Source organism: Gallinula chloropus, assembly GCF_964237585.1.
Source record: "Gallinula chloropus genome assembly, chromosome: 4".
In the NCBI taxonomy this organism is placed as follows: domain Eukaryota; kingdom Metazoa; phylum Chordata; class Aves; order Gruiformes; family Rallidae; genus Gallinula; species Gallinula chloropus.
Genome location: NC_140088.1, coordinates 14859770 through 14886722, shown reverse-complemented (window position 1 = coordinate 14886722; position 26953 = coordinate 14859770). Strand labels below are relative to the sequence as shown.

The following is a 26953-nucleotide window of genomic DNA, read 5'->3' as shown; positions in this document are numbered from 1 at the left end:
GCTTTTGATTATGATAAAAAAAACCCAAGCAGGTTCTCACCAAAGGTATGCACCACTACACACTGATTATTATTGTAGGGCAAGGAGCTACTTTTATAAAACATAAAACTGTTTTGTAAGTAATATGCACAAAGTAACAGAATGTTTATTAAAATTCTTGCCCTGACATAATTCATTATAAGACTAGGACTCTTATGAAATATAATACTGATGTTGATTAATTCTGTCAACTGGCAAACAGCATTGACAACACATATTGATTATCTTTTTTGTAATAGAAAGTCATATGCACTTTTCTATGGCAAGCAAATATTCTCCCAGTAGTTGTTGTAACAATTCACACAAAAAATTCCAAGTGTTTGTTGAATGTTTTGTCAGATGAAATGTGTTAAATCAAGCAAAACACCATGCACTGTAGCTACTATGTGGTGAAGTGAGCAGGTATCTGTTCATACATGGTGCGGTAGTCATAGTCACTGTGAGGTAATTGCTTAATTATTCCTGGCAGTAAGCAAAAGGCTGTGATTTTTATCAAATTTGCAAAGTTGCTGAGTGTATACTGTATGTAAGCTTGCTGTTAGTTCAGACGTGATTACGTGCTATAATTGCTTGGACAAATGGAGATTCCCAGTGAGTCTGATTTAAGGCAAATACATCTGCAGATGAAGATGTCACGTGTATTTTTATTTGAGACACATAGATATATTTAAGCTTTGTTATGGTCTTAATTCTAAAGGGCATTTAAACATATATGCATAATCTTCTGTAAATAGTTTGCTTTTTCTGGTCTGATACACATGGTTTAAACTGTGTAGTGCTATGCAAGCAAACATAACTGTGAAACTGGTTTATTGGATATTGGTTTCACAGTCGTTATGGTACGGAAGACCCTGATACAGATTTACTGTTATGCAGTATTTAATGAAAACATAGTTATTAACATTGTTCATATATATGTATATCACTCTGTGTGTGTATATATACACACACATATATATATATATGTGAGGGAAACTCTCATGTGCTTTCAGAGATAAGTAATTCCTGCTTCTTGAAAGAAGCAATAATTTACATCAGAGCCATGTGCATATAAATATAGGTGATGTTTACTGAGATAAAAGCCAGGTTTACCCACACAGATATGAAAAGCTTGTTATTTCTCAGTTGTATGAGCCAACTGGTAATTATTTCCAGCTTTTTTCTTTTTTTTTTTTTTTGCTATACTAAGTTTTAAGTAGAAGTTGTATCACAAACTGCTGTTGCTTTTTCCTCTTGCAAATAATATTGTGCTTGCAGCATGTCAGCAAATGATTGTTTTCTTTTTTACAGATGATGTGAAGATTGAAAGCTGAGGGGAAATTGATTCTATGCTTCTTTACACAACTTTTTTTTCTAAAAGTGGGGTTTTCAGACACCCTGAAGGCAGTGAATTATCATCACTGAAAACTGTTCTGTGAGGTGATTTATTCTTAAAGATTATTAACATTATTAATATTATCATATATTGTTGCAGTTGGATTTCATAATAAAGTCTTGCACCTCATTACATTTCCTGGGTGTTTGCTGTCTAATACATAGATGTACCTGCACGTTTGTGCAGCTGTTTCTGTTGGATGTGCTATCAACATTATTCTTAGACTAACCCAAAGCCTAGCACTATACCAGCTGCTTGAAGCAAAGTTAATTATCTCAGCCAAAGCCAGGACAGTATCCAACCCTTCTCCCATACCATCTGTGTCATGCCCACTTCCTGTACTTCCCAATGCATTCAATTATTTACCATCAATTTTCCTGTAATTTGATATTGTCAACACACAGATATCATTCCCTTAGTGTATAAATCATCGCTTTAACATGTCTGCTGAGCTCATTTGGTCCATGACTTTGGGCTTCATCTGTCAGAACAGTATGTCAGGGCAGAAGCGATGGTGTATGATGTGGGATTGTTACATGCTGCATCTGGACCTTGCAGCTGGTGTATCTAACTCAGCCCAGCCTGTGCCCACGATCTGTGGGTTGAAGATATTAATCTCAAGGAAGTTTCTGGATGCTCATTGCTGAAGCCAGTTCTGGTTGCATTGCATCTATATCTTGCTTGGTTTCATTGAAGTTCATTCTTTATTAGCGTGGGTGATCCTTACTGTAATACTGTTGTTATGGCATGTAGCAATCATTGCAGTGATAACAGGCAATATCACATAGCAGTTGACTTCATATAATTTAATTTATCAGCTAATCTCACCCAAAATCAAATCCCCTTGATGTACACATCAGATTTCCTCATCTTTCCACATCACCCAGGTCCATGAGCACAAGCAGTCCCACAGAAGGGTTTGCCTTTGCCTGAAGCAGGGCTAACCCAGACTGTCTTCCCCAAGATATTCTTGAACTCTACTACATGGACTTTATTCCTCCTCCAGAGTACGTGGAAGTTTTGATTGGGCAGGGCCAGCTCAGTTGCCAGGCACCCTAGTGTTAACTAGCCAGGTGGACTTAATTTTTTCAGGGGTGCCATGTCACCAGAATACTTGCCTTTCCTGGCCTGGGATACTGTTCTGGGTGGTGTCATGAGGCATGGAATATGTGTCCAGACATCCAGTGTTTGTTTCCACCATTGTAAACACATGGCACTTGCCTTGGCAGGTTTGTGGGACTGATACACTCAATCTGCCAGGCCTCCCCATATTTAAATGTCAGTCGTCATCTTCTGTAGCACAGAGGTTTTAACCGCTTGGCTTGCATGACTGCAGCACGTTTCACATTCAAGTATGACCTGTGAGATAGCGTCCATGGTCAAGTCCACCCCTTGATCCAACCCCATCTATACGTTGCATCTCTTCCTCAATGGCCTGGGGTGTCCTGGGCCCAATGAGCTATAAATAACCCTTATGTTGCCAGTTCAGATCCACCTGAGCCACTACACTCAGCCTCATCGATCTGCTGGTTATTCTGATGTTCCTCAGTGGCCTGACTCTTGGGTATGTGGGCATAGTGTGATGTACTTTTACAACCTTTACAAATAATTTTCTTTCCTCCTTTACACATAACCTACTTTTTTACATGTTGTTAGCTAAAACCTGGCCTCCCATTATCCTAGTGCAGTTTGCTGGAGCTTGTACCCTGTCTGACTGCTGACACCTATCCAGTCACCTGTCCCGAGGCTGTCTGCTGGGCTGCTGGTTTGATTGAAGGTAAAGACTTGTACAAGTCCCCTGCTGGATCAGAACATCAGCACCGTCTGCTCGGCTGTGCCTGATTCTTGAGCACAAGAAGTGCAAGAGCATAAATGTATAGCAAACAATCTTATCCTCTGGTTAAGAAGAGTGAGTGAGTGATGAAAGGCTGCAATCCCTCGTGACGTCTTGATGGGACTAAAAGTGAAGGAGTTGAGAAGCTTGGCTAGTTACTGGATTGTGAAAACTTATAGTAATGGCCAGCTGGGGGAGGGTAGTACAGCTGCTTTGTGTTTGAGATAACAATAAAAATTCATTACAAGTTTTTGCTTGTTTAATCTTTACTGTCTTTGCTTGTCTACTCATGAATTTTCTACTTACTTACTGAGGTGATGGTCAGTTTTTCATTTCATGCACTGTAGTATGAGAAATTATTAAACAACCTTGTTCTCTTTTAAAGTTTTAGTTTTTTTGGTGTGGGATTTTTCTGATAGTGGTGGTGGGGAGTCAGGAGAGATCATATGGCAAAGACTGAGTAGATTTTCCCGGTGCCATGCTCTCATTTGACACAAGCGAAAAGGACATATTCTTTCTCAGATACTATTGTAGCCATTTAACATGTGACAAGAAAAGATGTATGGATATAATGTTAACTATACAATGGCTGTGTTATGGCACAGGCCTTATTTGGACTAATCTGACTGTTAAAGTTAATACACATATTGGCCCAGATTTTAATGACATTTACAGAGCTGCCAGTCTGAGTGGATGTACACTCCCGAGGAAGTGGCAATTGTGTGGATGGATATAAGAGAGATCAGAATCCAACCTACTTTCTTTTAATTAAAAATGTAAATGGGACACTATATTTGTGACAAGCAATTGCTATTTATTCCTTTATTTTTGGATACTATAACTTGTTTTGCAACAGCAGTAACAAATCCATGGGTATTTGGCTGTTCTGCATTGTCCCATTGCTCTGCATAGGATTGCTGTAAATACATTTCATGGAGCTTTGCAAATCTCACCTAGATATATTTCTTAAAAATTTCTTTACCACAAATATGATCAAAGCAATACTGACAGAATTATTACAAGAGCATTTTCTGTGCCTGTATGATATTTGTGCAGGACTGTCCACTGGCTGGAATCTTTCCACGGTCCAGTTATTTTCACATGGAATTCATGTTTTATAGAGTCCTTCTCAAAAACAGTGTTAAAGTGCTTGGATAGTTTTTTGAAGAAAAAAGTTTAAGTTCTGTTTCAAGTTTATATGTAGAATATCTACAATGTACCTTAAGAGAAATAATAATGAATTATTTCTTTTCTGGTTTATTTAACTATCGTAAATCTCTCGGTGTTATGAAAAAGCTTTTCCTGGCATCCTCAAGGAAGAGCCTGTTGCTGACTAAGCCTTACAGTATTCCTGAAGCCACGACTACAAGTTTTTTTCACATCTGGCATTTCAGGGGCGAGCAAGGACTATCGACTCAAAGAGTATATTCTGAACAGGAACTTGATTGCTTCAGGTCTTGAGTCGTGCTGAGCACCCTGCACCAGCCGAAGTCACTGCAGACCTCAGGGAGCTAGTGCTCATGAAATGCGATTCTGAAGGAGCTTAGGGTCAATAACCGAACTCAGAGGTTGTGTCAAAATTTACTGACTTAACATTTATCTGTAGCTTGGTTGCTACTGTGTTGTATTAAATAACAAGTTCTTTGGGAAGATTTTATTTCCTGCTTGATGTGAAATATCAATTCAAGCCCTCCTTTCAGCCTTGAGTAAAAGCATAGGAAATAAAATTATTTGGTAAAACATATTTACTTGAATGAGGTACAGAGTCCTGGAGATAGTATATAAAATATAGTCAAGGTCATTTGCCAAAACATCGCCAATCTCAGGGTAAAAGGGATGTTGATCCCAGGAGGATTCATAGGGTTTCTCTTTGTTTTTCCAGTGTCTCTGGGTTTGTGACCTGCAATAACCCCTCGTCGAGCTCAGCGCTAGAATTCCAGCTGCACTGGAATGCGGCAGCTTCTCCTCGGGGAGTGATGCAGCAGAGATGATGAAGATATTTAAATGATTTTTCATTTTCAGCCTAACTCAGGATTAGGAAGCAGGTTTTCCAGAATACAAACCTTCATTCAGCATAAGTTATATTGGGTAAAAAAGATTCTGACAACTAGCTGCTTTACAGTCTTTCGTAGCTCCATTCCTCCCAAAAACACAGCAGAGCACCAGGGACTGATTTTTAAAGTTTTCCTCTGACTCTTGGGCTTTGAGATCTGTTTTATATTGAGGAATAAGAAATTTCATGTATGTGTGCAGGTTTTTGCTGGTTTTTACTCCTTATGTTATTTCGCATTTTGATTTTACGGCACAAAATAGATAGTTTTGTTCCAAAACCTTATTATTGGTGAAAGCAGCATACCCATGAAGAGAAGATTTTGGTGTGCTTGTGTCTTTTTTGTGAGCAATATATGACCAAACCATTCTGCCATTGTCACTGAGACTCCTCAGCAATACATATCCAGTGCTGGTGTTCATGGCGACCAGCGCTCAGATGTCGATAGTGATTTGCTCCAGTGGGCATGTTTCGATGCTGCATGGTTTGGCCCCTTAAATTACAAACTCCATAGTGTTTTCCTCTGAAAGAATACTTCAGGAATACCCTGAAAGAGGAAAATAAGGGTGATTCAATAATTTTCATGAACTGTATGTGTGTATATACATAAGCAGATAAAAATTATATGTATTAATTTAATATATATACTATAAATATATATATTTCGGTAGGAGCATTTAAAGTACTGTAGTGGTGATTTCAGTATAGTGAAATGGTATGAGACGTTCACTCCGGTTTTGCAGTTATTACACAGATTTAGCATGGTTGAGGGTCTTTGCCATTTCAAAGAAGCGACAGACTTAATATCCTGATTTTTTAAAAGAAGGACATTTGTTGACTGCACACAAAAATGGTAACAGAAGTGAAGTTATTCTTAAATGCCCCGAATTGAAGCTTAAATTGAAGTTGTTCTATCGAAGGGTGAAAAATTTCCAGCTTCACCATTAAAAAAACCCAAACAAACCCACAAAACTTCTCAGCCAAAATGCTTTTTTTTTTTTTTTCCCCCCAAGCCAGACGACGGCTGGTATCTGCTTTGTGGGTCTGTAGTGCATGTTTTCCCTCTCACTTCCCGTGCAGAGCTCCTGCAGAGTCTGTGGGCATGCTGAGCGCAGAGTGAAAACAGGCTGGGCAAAAACTATCTGCTGCATAGATCAGAGAGGAAAGGGCTGCTTCAACATGTCGTCAGAGTAGCAAGGACTAGTCTGGAAGTGTGAAAAAGTATGCCAGTAATTCCTGGGCTGGGAAGGGTGCAATTTTACAACCCAGTCAGAGAGGGATAGGCGAGGGGCTGTTGTTTGCAGCTCAATTTCTGTAATTTCAGTATCAGTAAAAATTTAAAAATATTTTATTAAACCACTCTATTTTGGAGATGAATTTTCAGCAAATAATATGAGAATGCACTTCTTTGCTTTGTTTCACTTCTGAGAAAGGCTTTCTAACTGCAGCTCTATGTGAGATCTCTCTTTTGCTTTTTAGGTTCAAAATCTGCCACGCTATTCAGACTTCCAAGAGTGCTTCCTCCCCCAGTTGCAAAAAAAGACCCCCACCTCTGGGAATCTCACATTTTGAAAGGTAGGCACAGAAGACAAGGTGGTTTGGCAGATGCTTGGGAAGTGGTTAAATTATGAAGGTTTTTGAAATCTAGGTAAAATAATACCTGTGACTTTTTTTTTAATTTTTAATTTCCAACAGATTTATTTATTGAGAATTAATGGCTCTTTCATTTGTAGGTAGATTTAAAGGTCAGAAAAACTGTTTCCTTTTTAAATAGAATAGAGGCGCTTGAATAATACTAATGCTATAACCTACAGTTATCCAATTATACGTTTCATTGAGGGATTGGCTGGAATCCAGCTGCTGTAGTTAGAATAAAAGGCTCCCTGTCATTTAAGTCTATGTGGAATAGTTCACTGCTTGCAATTGAATCTGCAGTACCTTATCTGTTATATTTTTTTAAAAAAGCAAACTGGAATGCTCACAAGTGTGTATTAATTTCTAGCATGAATAATTTGTATTTAAAGGCAACCATTCTGAACCTTTTTATTTCTCCACTTAAAACTTTGCTCTCTTCTTTTGAAAATGCTGTTCTATGCCATTATTTTCCTATTGTTTGCTTTGTGTAATTGGTATGCATAGTTTTGGTGGGAAGGGTATTGCCAGAGGCATTCTACCCTAATTTTACAATAACACTGAAATGGTGTCTCCATACACATTTTGTGGGTGGAAGCATCAAGGGAGACTGACTCAGTGCCTAAGCAGCACTCTGTTCAGCTCTTGTATGTGTTGCATAAACTAGAAGTTCCTAAATTGGAAAGGAGTTGAAAAATTAAAGAAAAATGATGGCTGGGCTTCCTGGGATATGTCTAAATTTGAAAATCCAAGTTTCTCCATGATACTTGTCTAATCTTCTGGACTTCCTATGGAAGTTTTTAATCTTTAAGACTTTTGCTTGCCAAACACTTCAGTGAGCTCTCTTCTTTTCTGCTTAAACATTCACACAGCTTTGTGCACCTGTCCTTTCTTGGAAAAAATGATAAATAAGAGCAAGAACTCCTGCTGTGGTTGTATTAATATGCTTTCTTCTATAATCTCAGCAATCCTTTCCACAACAATTTAATGTTAACCTTCAATACCTCTTGGACATAGATGATGACTTGAAAACTTAAGCTACTGTATTTGCATGGGCTCTGAGAAGAGCATGCTGTGGTAAGAAAACATTGCACTCTGGAGTAGCATGAAGCCCAAAGATTACTGTCCTGGTTTTGGTCAAAAAAGCTGGCCAAGTACCCAACAACACTAGAAGCAGCATGCAGGAGCTGGTGCACTTATGTTTCCCACTGACATGACTCCAGGGAGCTGGGAACAGCGTATTTCCCACAGGCTTCACCTACGGAGATTTTACCCTGTGGAGCAGGGGCATTTTCCATGCATCTCCGTGTTCTTCCTGTTTAGTTTTTCTTCAACAGTTGTTGTGTTGGGCAAGTACAGGCCTAACTTACCTCATCCATAGCTCTTCTGTCCCATTGTATTCACATTCCCCAAGCAATAAGTGGGTGGACTTCACCTACCGCTGAATACAAGGCATGTGGCTCGCCTTTATGATGCTAAGGCATGTACCATCCGCAATTCAGATGCTACACTGATATAAGCCACATAAATACATGCAATGAATTATTATGAAGGGTCAGCTTGGGCTCAGACAAGGGCACTGGAATGGGCTGCCAAGGCTATCTTCTCCCACATCAGCAGCAGGCTTCTTTTTAAAACTTAACATCTACATGTATCCATACATAGATACATCTGTTCATACAGCTAATTGGCTTCCTAGACCCAGAGTATCTAAAACTTCCTGTAAGTACAGAAAAGAGATTTCTCTTGGAAGGAAATTCATTGCTTGTAGTTCTGGCTCTCAGTCCCCCTGAGAGGCAAGGAGAGGTCAGACCTGCAGGACTTTTGGTACAGCAGGCCCAGATAACGTCAGATCGATTACACTGATGGTGTGTTCCCACAAGAGACTGTCATATCTAACTCCAGAAAAGTGAAGCAGAGAACCCTGTAACTGACCAGGACAGAAATTCAGCAGCCACTTGTATTTTGGAAGCAATAGGTCAGGAGTCTTTTTTTCTCTCCTTATTCCCAGTGGGATAAAGTACACAGGACTGTCCTCAAAAATTTAGTGGCAGCAAAATAGGAAAAAAAAAACCTTTGTAGAACAGGACTCCTCATCCCCAGGAAAAGGAGGTGTAAAGATTAATCTCATGTACCTGCACGAGCCCCTAAATACAATTCTCATGAATATCTAGCAGTCCTAATATACCACCTGGCTTTGCTAAAGGGCTTGTGAGACAAACTGCTGCTCTAAGTAAAAAGTGAGCCCCAGTCTTGACTGTTCTTATATTTAGCAGCATGTTCCAGCTGTTGATGTAGTGCCACATCATCAGCTTTTTGATCACAGCCACAGTCTCAGTCTAGAAGAGATATTAACAGATACCAATCTGCCCCTAGAGCCAGTCATGCTGCTGCCTCTTCATGTGAGAGAAACAAGGGATAAGCCTGCCTGGGGATGATTAAAATCCCTCAAAGAGGGTTTTGCTATGGGGGTTCATCAAGGGCAGGATGGCCACAGCTGCATTTAACAAAAGGCTTCAGCATCAAATTTGCCACCTGGCCATGCTACCAAGCTGGAGAAGTGCCATCAGGTGAACAAGGTGTCACAGCTAGGCTGAAAGCTCAGGTACATCCCCTTTTGTCATAGTTTCAGCACAAAGAGGGTAGTCATGTCAAAGCAAGACCTTTCTGATGGTCTTAGATGGTAGCAGATCACATATTACAAACTGAATAAGACCAGGGCACCAAGGTATAAATATAAATGTCCTTGTTGGTTTATTGTTCTTTGTATGTAACAAGCTTTATTGTACAACTTACACAACTTTGAAAGGGAAAATGGTTAAAAATGTTTACAAAAAAAGCATGTTCTTAGAAAATTATGCTAGCAAAAACATTGGGAAGAGGGAAGCAAAAAATCTTCAGTTCAGTGTGCAAACATTTTATAAAAATAGAAATACTAACTCTACAGGTAGCATTTCATGATAAATTATTTAAATAGCGTATCTACACAATTATGTGATTAACTATTACAATGGCAATGAGAAAAATAATTTATAAAAATACAAGCAATGGTATACAAGATGACAGGAAAAAATATAAACACAACATTAGAAATTGTATTTGACATTTTTTTTTCCAATGCCATTTCCTTACTGGGAATACATTTTCTGCAAAGAAATTTTGACTATGTACAGCATTAACTTTAGTACTACAGTAGCTTTAAACTTTGTTAGACATTTGAACTCTGCTTAATCCAAAGATTTTTCTCAGTCACACAACAATGAGGTAATATTTGTACGTAAAACTTTCACTGTGTTAATTTCTTCTCCTTTCCTGAAATGACAAGGAAATATAAGGATGCTGCCCCTTCTACCAGGGAAAACAGTCTTTTGTTAATGTACATCAAGCCCTTTCCCTCTTTTGCAAGGAGCTCCTGAAATTCTGCCTAGTCCATGAAGAATTCCTTTTGTGGCAGCACACCGCTGATTACAGTAATTGGTGTGTGCCCATTTCAATGGTCATCCTGCCTCCTTCTGTAGACTCCTCAGGGCAGGCTTTGACCAGTGGTTAAGCACAGCATACATTTCCCAGCACTGCATAACCACTAAGGTAGTAAATGGCATTCCCTGACCTCTGTGGATGGGAGGCAGGAACCACTACCATCTAAAGGGACTCAGGGTTTAGCACAGCAGAACAGTTGCCCACTAGGCTGCCAGTTGCCTTGCATAAAGACAGGACAAGCCAACACTGAGCTTGGACTGAGAAAAAACAAGCATCCTATTCCCTACCCCAACACTTTTCCCTGCACCTCCAAGCCTTTATGGGAAAAAATAATAATTAAAACAAAACAAAACAAAAAAAATCACTCTTTGTAACAAATACATCACCATTATCTTCTCCAGACAAGATTTTTCATCCCCCCCCCCCCAACTAAAACCACTCTAGCTTCAATATAGAACGGAGTTAATAAATAATCTGTATTTACAATCTTACAGTCATGAAGACTTGTAACAATGATTGGGTGGATAGTCTTGACGCATTTCTTGTTTTAATCAATAATCCCTCAGCCATTACAATATCAAGGATAGGTAAAAATAAATATTTTACAGTTTTAGTATTTTATCTAAAGGCCTCTTCCCCTCCAAAGAAGCAGGGGGTTTAAAGCCTCTACGGCATGTAGAAAAGGAATGTTTTCATTACTATTGTTTTTGTGCCTTTTTAACCATAAAAAGTGAAGCACATGCTGGTTTTCTGAAGGACAGCAAAGTGCTAGCTGAGATGGCAGTGCTTTCTGGCACCATATCCAAAAGAAAACATTGAAAAGTAAGAAAGATCTGCATCTAATGAGGAAAAAACAGAACCTAATTGTAAATCCCGGTTCATCCAAACCTGATGTGATCCAGTGTGCCAGTTTTTACCCTCCTTCCCCCTCCCACCACAGAAATAATTTTTAGGTTATCTGTTTTGACCTGTATACTTGAACAGCTGATCCAGCTCACAAGTAAAAGGCTGTGTTTTCATCTGAAAGATATGACATAAAAGGATAATATTTTCTCCAAGTTAAATGGATGTAAACCAAGGTAGCGCAGCGCTCATTAAAGATTCTTCTCCCCATAAGAAAAGACTTAGAGTTCACCCTCCCACCCAAAAACCCTTTCCCCACACACACACAATGAAAGGTCTTCAGTTTAAGTAGTCCACAGCACATCCAAAGATGTTCTTTTTACAAAATGCTACTCCATGGGACCTCCAGTTTGAGGCAGTGACACTGCACTGTGATAAACAGCAAACAAATGTCTTTCCTACTGAAAGAAGTGTGCTTGTTCAGTGAAGACAATTCTCATTTGCAAGACACGTTTGTTTCCTTCCACTTCAGCAGAGGTCAGATACCAAGTATGTTCTCACTTTTGTTCTCAAAAGCATTCTCTTGAGGCAGGTCATGTGTTTCGAGTCCACATTTATGCAGAAAGAAGAAAGGAAGGAATAATATAATGGTCCCAGGATTTGTAAGGCTAAACGTTTCAGAAGGTGCAATACCAGCATTTTTAAATAGTCTCTGCATCCAATAACCTTGCGATTATGGATCTGAAAAAAAATAATAATATGTTAATATTTCTGTGTGTTCTCTGTGATTACATCTTAGATATTAATGCCTAGACACATTTTTAAACAATACTGGTAGAGAAAACTGGAGGTACTCAAGGTAGACTTCAGAATCTAGTCTATATAACCATGAGATATAGAAGTCGCAATTTAAGACCAGTAGAGCGCCTGAACCAGTCATACGCGCTTATTTCCACTGAACTATGGCAGTGCAGCCTATGCACAACCTTCTGCTTTGCTTGCTTTTAAGGAAATCTTGGGGTTTTTTTGCATGTCAGATACTATGCTCTTGCTTGCTACAGTCCAATAGTTGTATTTCCACACCTTAGACTTTTTCAGCTGTGTTGATTCATTCCAGTCACTTAAGAGTATTTCAAATCTGGAACTCAATATGGATTTCTGATACTTTGAAATAACAAGATAGAAATATACCTAAGATTTTATACATTTAAGCTTTTAACTATGAAGAGTTTATCAAAAAGCTGTCCTGTTTCTACCTGCAGATCTCACTTGACATTGAGCCATGAAATATCATTGGTGATCTTTCCCTTTTGATTCTTATCTCTTGATACATTCTGTTTTTCAAGAGCCGCTATCTTGAGCCAATTCATTTATATAAGGTCTCCTAAATACAAAAGATTTTCCCTTACCTCTGCATTCATATTTAAGATCTGAGAAGAACACCATTTCTTGAGAGAAGACAAACAATCCTAGCCGACCACCAGCATAGGTTTTATCATAGATTGGTCCCGAGTCTGCCATGATTTTCTTCCCTTCATACATTACAACCCTACAAAGAGACAATAGGTCAGCTATCTTTGACAAACTTGTTAGGTTTGTTTTTATAGACATCCACTTTCCTTGTGATAATTCCTTAGGATAAAAGGATAATACTCACCTGATGTAACCAGTCTTTGGTCTATGGCTAAGACGCCATCTGTATGCAGTGAAGTCTTTCCACCCTATGTGACGAGGGTCATGCCACAAAGTTCTCACCTACAAAAGAATTTTTTGTATTAACCAAAGGCCTGAGATAACATAACCATTGTTTTGACATGAAGGTGCCTTGACAATCATTATTATGATCAGAAAAATATTAAAGTCAGTCATTAGGCTCTCTAATGGTGTCTGAAATCAACTGCATTTAAGTTTACTTTTTATATATACACAGGGCACTACTCCATAACTCCAGAAACACTTGATTCATTGCTGCTGGAAAGACCAAGCTTGGAGTCCTGTTTATTTTATGAAATACTTTCTAATTATCCCCAATCATGCAAAGCTACTGGCCTTGGCCAAGAAGGCTATGCCATTATGATCTGTGTGTGTAGACTCCTGTGAAACACTTGAACTTGTTGAAAGAACAACTTACTCTTCTGCATTGTAGGGCAGGCTATCAAAATACCACACTTACCTGGCCAGGGGTGTTTCCTGTGTGCCACAGAGCGTTCCGAAGGTGTTCTCCTGGACCAGTGGTAGAATTCACAACTTTGATGGAGAGGCCTGAGTAGCCTTGAGCTTTGGTTGGTGTGGAGTCCCAGTAAGACTGGGTGATCTGCTTCCACATGACAACATAGAAGCGACTGCTGGATTGGTAGCCAAATACAAAGCCAGCATAGTCATCATCCCTTTCTGTATTGATGAAGAAGGTGCCACTGAAGTCTACAGCATTGAATTCATCAAAACCTACAGGGCCATTAGAAGAAAGTTTTAGGCTTTTGTGACTTGCAAACAACTCCTTAGTAGATGCTCAAGTTCTCTTCCCCTCTCCCTCCCCACCTCCAGTCAAAAACCAAACAGCTTAACACCCATTAAGAGTTAAAATTTTCCCCTTACCGACTGCAAGGCCAGGGTCACAGTTGACTGTCTGAACCAGTTCTTTACCCTGGTGACGAACAACCCAGTTTGGATCATTCTGTGAGGTTCCTTTGGGATCCAGGGGAATCATCTGAAATCTTCGGAAGTCAGTCTCACTAATGTCTACATTTTCAGGGCAGATATCGTCAATGTCTGGCACACTGTCTTGGTCAAAGTCATCTTTGCAAGCATCTCCACGTCCATCACCTGTAGGACACAAGTATTTCACCATTATATCACCACTGTTGTTTGTTTCCAGGTCATACAACTTGGAGTTCAAATTTAATTGTGCATCTCTGTGCAGGTACTGGGGGCAAACACTGTGGAAGCCCCAACAGCCACTATGTATCCTTTCATTCCAGCCTCATAGTGACTTAGTAAGTTTAATATGTGGTCATTTTTACATTGCTCCTTAGTCCTGAGGAGCACTATAACAATACAGGCATTCTATCTTTTTGCTACCCGGAAGTTTTGCCTAATCCTAAGTAGTGTGGAAAAAAGTAATTCCAAACTACTGGAAGATACCCAGTATCATAGTAACACTTTAAGAGTATCTTACCATCAGAATCAGCTTGATCTGGGTTGGCTACCAATCTGCAGTTATCTTTGTCATCTGGGATGCCATCATTGTCATCATCATGGTCACAGGCATCACCTTTTCCATCCTTGTCATGGTCAGCTTGATTAGCATTGGGCACATACGGGCAGTTATCAAGATTATTCTGATGGCCATCTTCATCTATGTCCTGATTGTTGTCACACTCATCACCTATGCGGTCAGAATCAGTGTCTTCCTACAAAGGGAAGAAAAGAACATTTTTTTTTTTTAAAGCCACCTTAAAGAAAGGGGGAAATAAGAGTTTTAATAGCAAGAATTAATTGGGTTTTCTGTGGATGTAGTGAGGTGTTAGGATTACTACACGCTTAAAGCTGCCTGTGCTAACTGCTTATGAGCTGCTTTAGTGTTGCCCTGTTTTTAATTTGAATCCACAGCAGCAGAAAGTAGTGTGGTCATCACCTTTGTCTTATGTCATCTCTGAGGCTGCCTCAAGCTTTAGTCTAATGGTTTTGTCACTGACCCTGGTGTTGGCGTAGACAGAAGGCATACCACACAGTTCAATTAGCTCCTAGTTCTGCCATTTGAAATCTAAAAATCACTGCTTCTAGAATGTGATTAGAAGCAAGTTTGAAAAGCCATTAGAGTCTTGTATTAAGATTTCAAGATGTTAAGACAAATATTGCCTGGAAAGCACTTTGCATGCTTAGGTGGGGAAGTAGTAAAGCAAGAAAGACTAAGAAATTTTGTGTTATCTGTTTAAATCCTTGACATAACACTGCTTTTCAGCTACACAGCCATGCTGCACTAGATTCTAGTGATTTGAAACAGCTTTTCTAACCCTTCAAACATTCCAGGTATGTCCCTGAAGCTATTAAACTTAGAGCCTTCTACTTGACAGGATGATACAGGCTTTACGTACTCCTGCCTTCAAACATTTTTGAAACAGTAAGTTGCGTGAGAAGCTGGGTTCCCCTTAGATTTTTATGAAGGGGAATTTTAAGTGTCAGAATACATTTTTTCCTTAGAGAAGCAACCTGCACCACTGTCAAGTTACTGATAGAAGTGTTCTGTGTTTATGTGAGCACAGTACTACAGGCTATGAAGACAGTAGTTCGTACCTACCTATATTGCATATGATGCTCCCAGGAATTTCATTGCCTTACTATAAGAACCAGTACAACTAACAAACCAAAAGAAAATGTTTAGGAGACAAGTACATGCACCAGTCTCTCAGATCTTTACTACAGTTACGTGTGAAAAATTACCTAGCACCTCTTTGAACTGTAAAGGTGTGTTAATAAACATCACCATTTGGAAAATTAATAAGAATGACAAGTCAAATTTTATCTGCAACTTAAAGTGTTTTCCACAGTACACAACATACTATATTTTTTGTAATACCAGTCTCATCTTAAATGCAAATTCCCTACCTGGTCAGGATTGTGTGCCAGTGGACAGTTATCACACTGATCTCCAACACCATCCAAGTCTGTATCCCTCTGGTCTACATTGTAGACATATTGGCAGTTGTCCACTTCATTAAGGACCCCTGAAAAATTAAGGAGAGATAATGAATGAAGTTCAAACCTCTAAATGCTGCAAAGGACTATATAAAGCCACCCCATACTTCTTGATAGATTTTTGAAAGCATTTTGAGCAGCATTTAAAAGCTGCAAAGCTTGACTCATCACTAGCTATGCCACATGCTTCCTTCTGCCTGTACTAGGATGTAACTGTCCCAAAATGTGTATATTGCAAAGTGAATTTCCATTAGATACAACTGTCACCTCAGTAGTCTGCATGTTCTGAAACCACTAAAGAACTTTTGTGCGTTCAGGGATGAACTTCTGGTAGGAATCAGTGGTACACTGGGTACAGTTGATCAATCTGCAATTAGAAAACAATTGAAGGGAGTGATCAGTGGCCACCTACCATCTCCATCAATATCCACTGCACATGCATCTCCTTCTCCATTGTTGTCAGTGTCAGTTTGGTCAGGGTTGTGATTGTAGGGGCAGTTATCACAGCGGTCGCCAACTTCATCCCTGTCATAGTCATACTGCTGTGGGTTGTAGATGAATGGACAGTTGTCCTGCAAGAACAAGAAAGGTGTCAAGCTTTAGGAGTTAAAGCTTTAACCAGATTCTGCTTATGCTTGTACTACCATAGGGGAGTGAAAGAAGCATTTCAGTTTTAAATGTTTTCCTGCCTATCTCAAAAAAGTCCATTGCTTGCATGAGTATAGGAATGGCTGATTGAGATTCTATTCCAAAGCTCAACCAGCAGCAGGTTTGTCTGCATAGTTATGCATATCTAAAGGTTTCTAGGATGGCTGTCAGAGCCAGCTATTTCCAATGGTCCCATAATCTTAAATTCAGAAACTTGACCCCAGCCTTAGGAAGGGGAATGGGAAAGCTGTATTCTCAAAGGCTGTTCTTTTGTGTTGTCTTACCCGGTCATCAGGAATACCATCATCATCGTCATCACTGTCACATGCATCACCAATACCATCTTTATCATAGTCTTCCTGCCCAGAGTTGGGAAGATTTGGGCAGTTATCCTAGAAAGGAGAAAGTACACAAGTGTGTTTATGCCAGGCATGATTACAGTAAGGAACTTAGCAGGTAAGATCTAAGTGTTAGGAAAAATCATACCACCTCCACCAGGTAAGAGTTATCTTACTACAATCATCTCAATTTTAGCTAGTCATTACTGTGGGAATAAATCCTAGAAAGCCATAGTTCAAATAATTTTTTAAAACAAGTGTTGCTCCTTTCAACAGTCTTACTCTTTCTTCCCCTGGAGACAGACACCTGCCTGAGGAAAATTGATACAGGTAGGGGCTAAACTAGAGTCTGCTTAGAATGTTTAGAAGAAACATTTGTCCGGTTTCATTCCCCTTCCTCCCCACTGTAGGAATATTTAAAGCAACAATGAGAGCCTCCCAGCAATACCCTGACAATAGTATCAGAGGGGTATTTGACCAGTTGTGTTTGCAGAGAGGATAGTTTGATAGCTCTGGAGACTTGCTTTATGCCTCAAGCCTAACATTTTGTTTATTTATCAGATAGGCTGTTATAACAGTAGATGGGAAAGCAGGATAAACTTACTTTTTTACAGTGGTAAGTGGCATTGGCAACACAAACAAGGTTCTCATTTGGCCACCCATCCAAGTCGGTATCTTCTCCACAGATGATGCCATTACCAGCATAGCCTGGTTTACATTCACAACGGTACATAGGGTCACTGAAGTGGCCAAGGTAATTGCATTTGGCATTCTTGTTGCAGTCATGTGTTCCATCTGTGCATGGATTACGTGGCTTGCAGACCTAGAAGACCACACAGAAATTAAATCCACTGGAAAGACCTTTTTATGCCTCATTTTCCCCCGCCAGATATTCAAATAAAACATGGGGAATATATGCTTGTTTTGATTAGAGATTCTTCAATCAGACAAAAGAGAACAGGCTCATGGTTATTTTTTCTACTCCTGAACTCCAATCACAGTCTGAACAAATTATTTTTCTTCTTCAAACCTTATTTTCAGATGGAACCAAGTACTAGAATATCTAAGGCACATATTGTTGCATCATAAATGAATACTTACCAAGTATCTCTCCTAAAATTATGTATAACATCTGAATCCTCCATGGCTGAGGAAGACAGTGATTTTTAAAATTCGTTTTGAACTCTAATAGAAACAGCTCAATGCTACTCCTGTTCCAAATTAGAGGATTGTTTTAAGTGGACCAGGTCTTTCCTCCCTCAAATGCATAGGTGCATTTGTTTAGAAACTTTGAGATTTCATAACCCAGAAGAGTTCTCAAATTGACAATACCTGTTTGTTAGCCATGGCATCTTCAACACTACGACCAAATGGCTGTGTCCCAGTGAAACGTGGTGGACAAGGCAGACAGTTGTACCCAGGTTCAGTATTCTCACACCTGTGCACTCCATTGAAGACAAAACAGGCATCAGGAACTTCTTTGCACTGGAATACAGAAGTTTGGGATAGAGAAGAACAATGGTTAGTGTTGTAAAACACTGAGATTTTATTTCCCCCTTTCTATTTTCTTCCACTCCCTTTCAAGGGGTGGACTCATCTTCTTACCTCATCAATATCCTGGCAGTGGACGCCATCACCATGGTAGCCAGCAGGACAGGCACCACACTTCCAGGAACCATCAGGGGAGCTGGTACATGTAGTCCCTGCAAAGCAGGGATTGGACAGACACCCATCTGAGAAACAAGTGAGAAAGTGTTAAGATGAGGGATGCCTACCATGCTGCTACAGTACTGTGTTTGGCTGATAGGCTGATTTAAAGTTCTAACACTTGTGTTTTACAGATGTATGCAAAATTTTTTAAATTCATATTATCAAGATTATCCACAACCTTCAGATGTTACTCACCAATTGGACAGTCCTGTTTGTTGCAGACCTGAGTCCCTCTAGCTTCACCTACACAAGTCTTCCCACCATACTGAGGCTCAGGATTATTGCAGAGACGGCTACGTTTTTGAAGTCCTCCTCCACATGTCACTGTGCAAGCATCCCATGGAGACCATGGTCCCCAGTTGCCATTAACTGAAGGGAGACAGGAGTTAGAGAATATGTTTAACTTTACATTCAACAACTAGTTTCTCCTCAACTCCAGACTATTTCTTTTGTAGCAAGAGCACTTTAGACATTATACAGACTTACATTACAGAATTAATGTACTCCATTCAAAACCCACAGAAAACTGTTTAGTTTGATCTGAAAATAACCTCTGAGGTTTTGCCTAGCCTATCTCTAAGTTTAGAAAGATTACAAGAAACAGATTATATAGCAACTATGCAGGAAGTTCAGTTTAAGCTACTGAATAGTAGTTACAATCTGGGCACACTTACTTGGGCAAGGATCTTTCTGGCAGGGTTTGTTTTCTCTTGCCTCACCCTCACAAGGTTTGCCATTCAGCTGCGGTACTGGAGAGTTGCAGAGACGAATTCTAGTGATGATGCCCGCACCACAAGTGACAGAACATGATGACCATGGTGACCAGTGACTCCAACCACCATCCTGTTTAACTATGGAAGAAGTACTTGTTATTAATAGTTTCTGAAGAACAGGCTTCAGTTGCACAGCACCTAGGACATAGCCAGTACCAGAGGCTTCATTTGTATTGGATAGTCTCAGCACTGTCACAGATCAGCTAGACAACCTGGATACCTAGAGCAGCCTCAGGTTCTGTCCTGGGAGCAGTGCTGAAACATGCTTATTTACTGTATTAGCCATCTCCTCCCCTTTACCCAACTAATATAAGTCCTGAAAGCTAGAAGCCAAGGCTCTATCCCACTGACAGAGCTACATGATAATCTGTTGTTAATAAGACAAGAAAAGCATCTGTGTTTTGTTACCAGTGTGATTAGAATAAGTACTTACATCTCTTATCACACTCCTGAAGGTGGCAAGTCCGAGTCTGTACAGAAGACCCCTCACAGCGGTTATTGAGACTGTCACAGGATCGTCCTCTCTGCTGAATCCCATTCCCACAGGTCACAGAGCACGAAGTCCATTCAGACCAAGGAGACCATCCATCATCTGCATAGTCGCTAGCTGCAGAGGGGATACAGCTCTGAGTAAGACTCCAAGTATGTGTTTTTTCCATAGTCTTTTTTTCTACCCCTCTCCACAAAAAAAAAAAAGGACAACTACTCTCAAAGCTCACATGCATCTTCCTCTTGCACAAGTCAAGACCATGAACTCAACTGTTTCAGTGCTCACACGCATCACTTAAGCCATTAACTGAGGTTAACAGGCGTCAGGCTAACCTTATTCCAGTGACGCAAGTTTGCATCCAGTTGTATATTTTAGAGTAGGTGTCTAGCTAGGCGAAGCCACTGCTGTGGGGGTGTAACGGTATTAAGTACTTACGCCAGCATCGGGGGCAGCACTCCCCGTCAGGCACAGTGGCATTGGAACAGGGCATCAGAGGACAGGACACTTTCCGGCATATGGTGGCAGAGTTCTATAAAGAAATGTGAGAAGTATTACAACATAAGGAGTCTGAATGATAAAGAGATCTTTTCTGCAGCACTTAAAGACCCAATAGCACATCTAAAGCCAGGACCCCTGTATTTAGAGCTAATACAACCCAAGATTTGTCCTGGATATTTTCAGTCAAACTTCATCTCATTCCCATCTTTGCCTGTTGTTTTTCAGCCAGGAGTAGTAGTAGTAGTATTTTAGTTTTGCAGAATTTGGTCAAGGATAGCTACCAGATACTGGCTAGAGTAAAAGGTTATCACGTGATACTCCAAGTATGAGGTCAGACTTCAAGGCAAATGAAACAATGAGCAACCAACTCTCTTTTCAGTTAATATGGATTTAAGATGATTATGTGGTAAGAGATAAAGTGAGTTTAGTGGACTCTGCTCAAAAGTCATGAAATCTATAACTTATACTTAGAGCCTGTGATCTTTAAGCCAAGCAGGCTGCGTAAGAATGTATGTCCACCTCCAATCTCCATGCTGAAGGGGAACCTATAGTTTTGCTTCTTTAAGGTGACATCTTAAAAGAATTCTCATCGTTACTATTTTAATCTCCCCAACCAAATGCCTACATCAAGGCAATTACAGCTAAAACTCAATGGTTGGGCAGGAATGAGGCAAGTGCACAAGTCACAGCATCATTTGCCAACTGCAAAACAAAAGATGTAGAGACCTATAGAAGGAGATGCAGAATTTTGTGAGATGGCTTGGCTTGCTCACATGCAAATTTCTAAACAGAAGCATGCTAGTTAACTCTTTGGCAGACTGGCACTCCAACTTGCTTTCATTAAGGCACACTTACAGGGAGCAAGCCATGAGTTTAAAGAAACTCTGAAACTGTATATTTTGGTGTACTTTTACAACATTCCACAGAAGCAGAACACAAAGGTTAAATATCTTGCTGAGTGACCCTGGGATTTAAACAGCTAAACTGAAATCTGAAAGGAATTGCTGTTCCATGTAGTTTAACAGCAACAGCCAGTAGGACATAGCTAGAAACATTTGTTGAAGAATAACCCTATACATTTGTTGTTAAGATCCTTTATCCAATACTGGAATGTCTTTTCCTGCTAAGGCAGTAGGAGGTTTAGTGAGGACAGAAGGTGGATCTGAAGTGTTCCCTGGAACGCAGCTTATAGTACTATAAGTTTGTTCTATCGATGCCGATTTATTTTACTCAAGGAATTTTGTAAAGAATACAGGCATTCCCCAAACTGAAGAACTGAAATTGTGTTAACAGCTGCATCAAAGTGATGTTTTGTACAAGTCTAAGATACTGCTGTTGTATAAATACAGCTTTTGTAAAACATTAGTGATCACGTAGGATGGAATAAGCATCTGGCTACTGTAGCATGCCCAGTTCTGTGTAGGATTCACACTTCCTAATAAAGAATGTAATTTAGAAATATCCATTGAGTTTCAAGTCAGGAATTTATATATGGAGGATTTATGAGTGTGAAGCATCTTACCTGGCAGGTACATTCAGTGCAGCTGTCAATAGTCCATTCTTCTTTATTTTTGTGCAAGATTCCATTATGAATGCAGACTCCAGGAGTGATCTGGACCACTTTGGCAATCAGTTCATTTTCTTCAGTCTTGGGGGAGGATGGGGGGTGAGGGGCACAGGGGAGAGAAGTAGAAAGAAGGTACTTAGAAGTTACTTAGAAGGTAACACAGAACACACCCTTTTCCCACAGAACTCAGAGTTAAGTCATTACAGTTTATGCAGGTTGTTAAAGGGCAGGTTATAATTCACCCACTAAGTGCCCGTCCATTAAAGGTATCATGAATTTAACTAACACTCACCACTTTGCGAACTCTGTCTTGAAGTGTTGTAACCATGGACCTGAGTCCTTGCAGTTCTACAAACATATTTGTTAGTTCATCACAGGAAAAGCCACAGACTGCTTGAATGTCCTTTGTTTTATGGCCAATGTAATTAGTGCGGATAGCTGGGCTGGAACCATTGATGGGGTTGTCCAAAGTAATGATCGCATTAGTGGCTGAGAGACAAAAACACACATGAAGTAAATGCATTTTTTTACTAGGTGCATTTATCATTCCAGCGTAACACCTGCTAAACAGCTGTTACCAGATTCATTAGGGTGCCTCCAGAAATATAATCTTATTTCTTATGTAACATGGATTTGCATGTCAGCATACTTCCGAGTTCTGTTTGAACTTGTCTTTAACATAACGAGGAATCCTATTTTTAATAGGTCATTGGGTTCAGAAGATTGCAAACTTACAGCTGGAGCAGCCTTTGTTCCTCAGGATAGTTTCCAGAGTTGTTCCAAACACAAACCGCACATTCTGCAGCAATCCCTGTGGACAGAGGAAGAATTACAGCTACTTGCAACTGCAAGTGAAAGAAGTACAACTTGCATGGAGTGGGCTTGTAAGCACTTAAGGTCACATAAGATTAAGAGTAATTTCATGCCAGATGGCAAAGTGAAATTACTTTAATTCTCCTGAATGATAAAAGCTCTGCTTCCTAAAATTCGCATTATCAATCACAAGGACCTGGCAACTTTCCAGGCAGGAAGGAAAAGCGCTATGAGTTTAGATCTTATATGAGAACCTGAGTGATGAAGCTGCAGTTACTCGCTTGGAAGCTTCAGGACCTTCTTATTGCTGCAGAAGGTTTTATCCCTGCAAGTCTAGATTTGCAGGGATAAAGTAGATCTGGAGGTGATCTGTGTCAGATGTATACAGACTAGCCCATAATAGAACCCCTTCTCCCCATTACCAGTGTCTCTATAGCTGTCTAGGCTATTTGAGTAGCAAATGAACATTCAAGGCAGGTGACTGAAAATACTAGCCAAAAAACACAAGTGAAAGTCTTACCTGGAAGTTGTCATTGACTCCCCCTTTGGCAATACGGAGCCTGGCACTGCTGGCCAGGTCCCTAGTGAAGATGTTCTGGATGGGGATGTCCAGTTCAGCGTTCTCCATTTTCTCACATCCCACATAGAGCTGAGCCCGGTCCTCCTGCACAAACAGGGTGATATTCTTCCAATGTCCTGTAGCTAGCAAAGCATCTTCTACTGACACTAATTGCTGCTTGCCGTCACCAGAAAGGCTCAGGTCCAGGGTGCCTGCCTTGCCATTTGATACTAGACTGAAGACATGACCAGAGCCATCTTTCTGTTCCACAGACAGCAGTGTGCCTCTACTCTTCTTGGCTTGCCGGAGAGTGGCGAGGAGGATGAAGCCCTTCTCAGCATGGATAGCATCTAATAAGTCTTGGAACTTGGAATCAGGGACAGCAGGGATGCGACTAGCATCTTCAATGCGGTAAGCAGGGCTGGAGGATTCTGGTCCCTTCACCAGGTATACCCCAGGTGCCCGGCGCCCAGCCCCCTTCCGCATGAAGCCAATGAGTTCAAAGAGATCAAAGACACTGTCATCATCGCTTCTAGACTCTGTGGAGAAATCAGAACAAGCATCATGAGCAAGGGACAAGAAGCATCTGAATCCCGTCTCCCAGCATCACTTAACATACTGGCTCGTGGTGCCTACCATGCAAGGTACACCACCTCATCTTAGACCACAGGCAGCAGCCCCCCCACCAGTACGGCGGTCCCACCAGGAGCTGCTCCGTGGCAGTACATGTGCATTCTTGTACAGGAGCCAGCCAGCACAGGAGTGCCAGGTACCCGCTGACTGACACACAAAGGTAGCAGCCATTCTGGCACCTCATTAGACTCTAGCAGAGAAGAAATAAGACAGAAGCCCAGACTGCGATGTTCCTATGCTCAGATATAGCAAAGTGAGCTTATTTGGTCCAGAAGAATGACAGCAAGCACAATAGCAGCTTCTCTAAAGCACCATGACAGCAGCATACCTACTCTACCCCTTCTTCAGCCAGTGCCTGCATCATGCTTCTATCTTTCTTTGCCCAACACAAAGGTAGACAAGCTATTCTCTCAAGTCCTGGAGACTGTGAGCGCCTGTTTCTGAGGGTTACACCAATCCCACACCAGAGGAGCTTTTGTGTTCCCAACTAGGTGATGCTCAGATTAAAAAGTTTTATTAAGTGAAAGCTTTGGAGTGCCTCACCACTGAGCACGATTTCAATTGCCTACGCAGACACCAAAAAGGGTTTTTTTGGTGGTTTTGGCTGTACCCGCCGCTCCTGGCCGCTCCGAGTGCGGAGTTACCGGCTCCGGGGGCAGAGCCGGGCTTACCTGCAGCGCGCGTGCCCTCCGAGGCGCCGAGCGCGAGGAGGAGGAAGAGAACGGTCGCTGGCCCCATGGCAAAGGTCTGTCTCCGAACCAGCCTGCGGACAGCGACAGGGGGGAAGGTCACCGCGCTGCCTTCCCACCCAGGACCCACCCCACCGCCGGCTCCCGAGGCTCCCCGGAGCCTGCGGGGACAGGGCAGGTGTCCCGCGCCGCCCTCGGCGGGCGCAGCGAGCTCGGCGGGAGCCGCTTCAGCACTTACCTCCGGGGAGAGCGATCCGTGCGGGCAGCGCCGGCCTGCCGCGCCTCAGGGAACTGGCAGCTAATATCCTCGGGCGGCCCTCGACTGTCCCGGCGAGAGAGGGCGAAGAGCGGTGGCGTCTTCTTGTCGGGACTGTCGTCGGAGCGCGCCCGGGGGCCGGTGGGAGCGGCGCTGCCGGGACACTGCGGGCGCTGGGCTCCGCGCGCGGCTTTAAAGGGTGGCTCGCATTCCTGGGCGCGCGGCGGGCCAATCAGCGGCGGCGGGGCAGGAAACGGGAGGCGGGAGCCGGGTGGCTGCGGGGCCGGGACGGCGTTCCGCGGGGGCCGGGGCTGGGGGGGCGGGCCCGCTGCCGCCGTCGTGCCCCGCCGACCGGGGGGGACCGGGGCGGCCGCCCCGCCGCTCCCGCCTGGCGGCCGCTTGGGGGCGCCCCGCGAGCTCGTACGGCGCTTGTCTCTTCGGGGCCCGGCAGCCGCTCCTCGGCCCGACGCCGGGCGCGACGCCGCTGGCTCCTTGTCGCCTTCCCCGCCGGCAGCGGGGAGCCGCGGGCGGGGCCGTCGGGGTCCCACGTCCCGCAAATCTGCGGCGAACCGCGCCTGGCAGCCGCTCCCCGCCGCTCCCAGTGCGGCGTCCCAGCCCTGCCCCGGGCTGAGGGGTAACGCTGCCCGGCCCTGCAGTGCCGCAGGCCGGCCGTACCCCTGCGGCCGCCGGGCACCCCAGGAGCAGCGCTTCGAGGGGGCGCACCCCGCAGGTGTCTGCCGGCGGCCCGGCTGGGACGCCGGGGAGAACCACCGCTACCTCTGGCTGTCTTGAGTCACTTAATGAAAGCACTCTTCACTTAATTAGCTGAATTCACTTAATGACAAGCTGCTCTTCCTGCCCGCTGGTGGCAATACACGGCACACGGGACATTGGGACTGCAAAGGGGCCAATACCGTAAATCCCCGTTAACTCTGGCCCCCGTTTGGAAAGGACTCGGGGCTGGTCGTGTGGAGGAAGAGAGGGGAATGGTGGTGGGGGAGGAAGGCAGGCTGGAGGGACTGGGGAGCCTGGTGCCCTCTACTTCCCACTCCTTGTCACCGGAGACGGGCGTGTGGGGATGACCCTCCGTTAAGGTTGTTTCTTAAGGAATGGAGTGACTAGTGCTGTACTGCGGCTGAGAATCTCCCGCAGTGACTTTGTTTAATGAACGAAACGACTAACACTACTTCAGCCAAGAATTTCCCACGTAATCCGTATTCCAGGTAGAGTAAAGAAAGCTTTCAGAGGTTAAAAAGGCAGGTTCTCTACGTCATGTCGTACTCTGTATGACCAAAAGTGACTTGAGTGTTTGAAGCGGCTTTGAAGTAATCAGATTCCAAAAATGGTTAGTTCCTCTGCATTCCCCGGCCTTTGTATGCTTGGCATGTGCTCCTGTGGAAAGCTGAATGTCAGTGAACGAGAAGGATCTCGTCAGGCGATTGCGTGTGTGGTGAGGGAAAATTGGAGTGAGCTTGGCAACCCTGAGCAGTGACTGAGTTGGACTCTAAGCTGAGTTGTGTAAAACGCATCAGGCAGTGGGACTGGCTAATGTATGAAGAGGAATTACTGCTCTACAGATTATCCCAGGAAATGCCTTGGGAAATTTGTGACCCAAAGAATGAGATAGCTGTAGAATTGTATATGTTAGAGTAAAACCAAAATGTTTTTCTGCCCTTTTAACTTGGAAGATATACCATTTGAAGTGGGCCTCTATAATATAATGATTCATATAAAAAAAATGTTGTGTCTCGAGATAAAATACTGAGAGAGGTGATGGTGATTATGAGAGCCCCACCAGGAATAAAAAAAACCCCAACCCAGCAAGAGAGACAGAACAAGAAAAAGATACTGACTGCTCCTACCTGGACAGGTTTAATTGACAGGTAGATGTGATTCTTAGTGGTCAGCCCACTGAGATCTTTATATACTAGTGAGTTTCTCTGATGAATCATCTCATGGAAGCCAGAGGAGCTGCTGCTCATGCAGCCTGGGATGTTGCAAGCAAGCTTTTCTTCATGGGGCAGTAAGTCA

General features: G+C 42.2%; 1 protein-coding gene across 1 annotated transcript; it reads right to left on the bottom strand.

Annotated features, from left to right (window-relative positions):
* Positions 1–11735: 11735 nt before the first annotated feature.
* Positions 11736–25021, bottom strand: THBS1 (thrombospondin 1). The gene is made up of 22 exons (XM_084263781.1): positions 24905–25021; positions 24649–24740; positions 23306–23883; positions 22708–22783; positions 22265–22461; positions 21928–22053; positions 20343–20436; positions 19851–20024; positions 19319–19495; positions 18840–19013; positions 18540–18667; positions 18267–18419; positions 17539–17757; positions 16881–16988; positions 16361–16520; positions 15859–15977; positions 14429–14663; positions 13849–14076; positions 13427–13698; positions 12911–13008; positions 12663–12802; positions 11736–11994 (listed from the first exon to the last, which is right to left on the bottom strand). The coding sequence occupies exons 2-22, from the start codon at positions 24713–24715 to the stop codon at positions 11987–11989; spliced, it is 3531 nt and encodes a 1176-aa protein (XP_084119907.1). The 5' UTR covers positions 24716–24740; positions 24905–25021; the 3' UTR covers positions 11736–11986.
* Positions 25022–26953: the final 1932 nt, after the last annotated feature.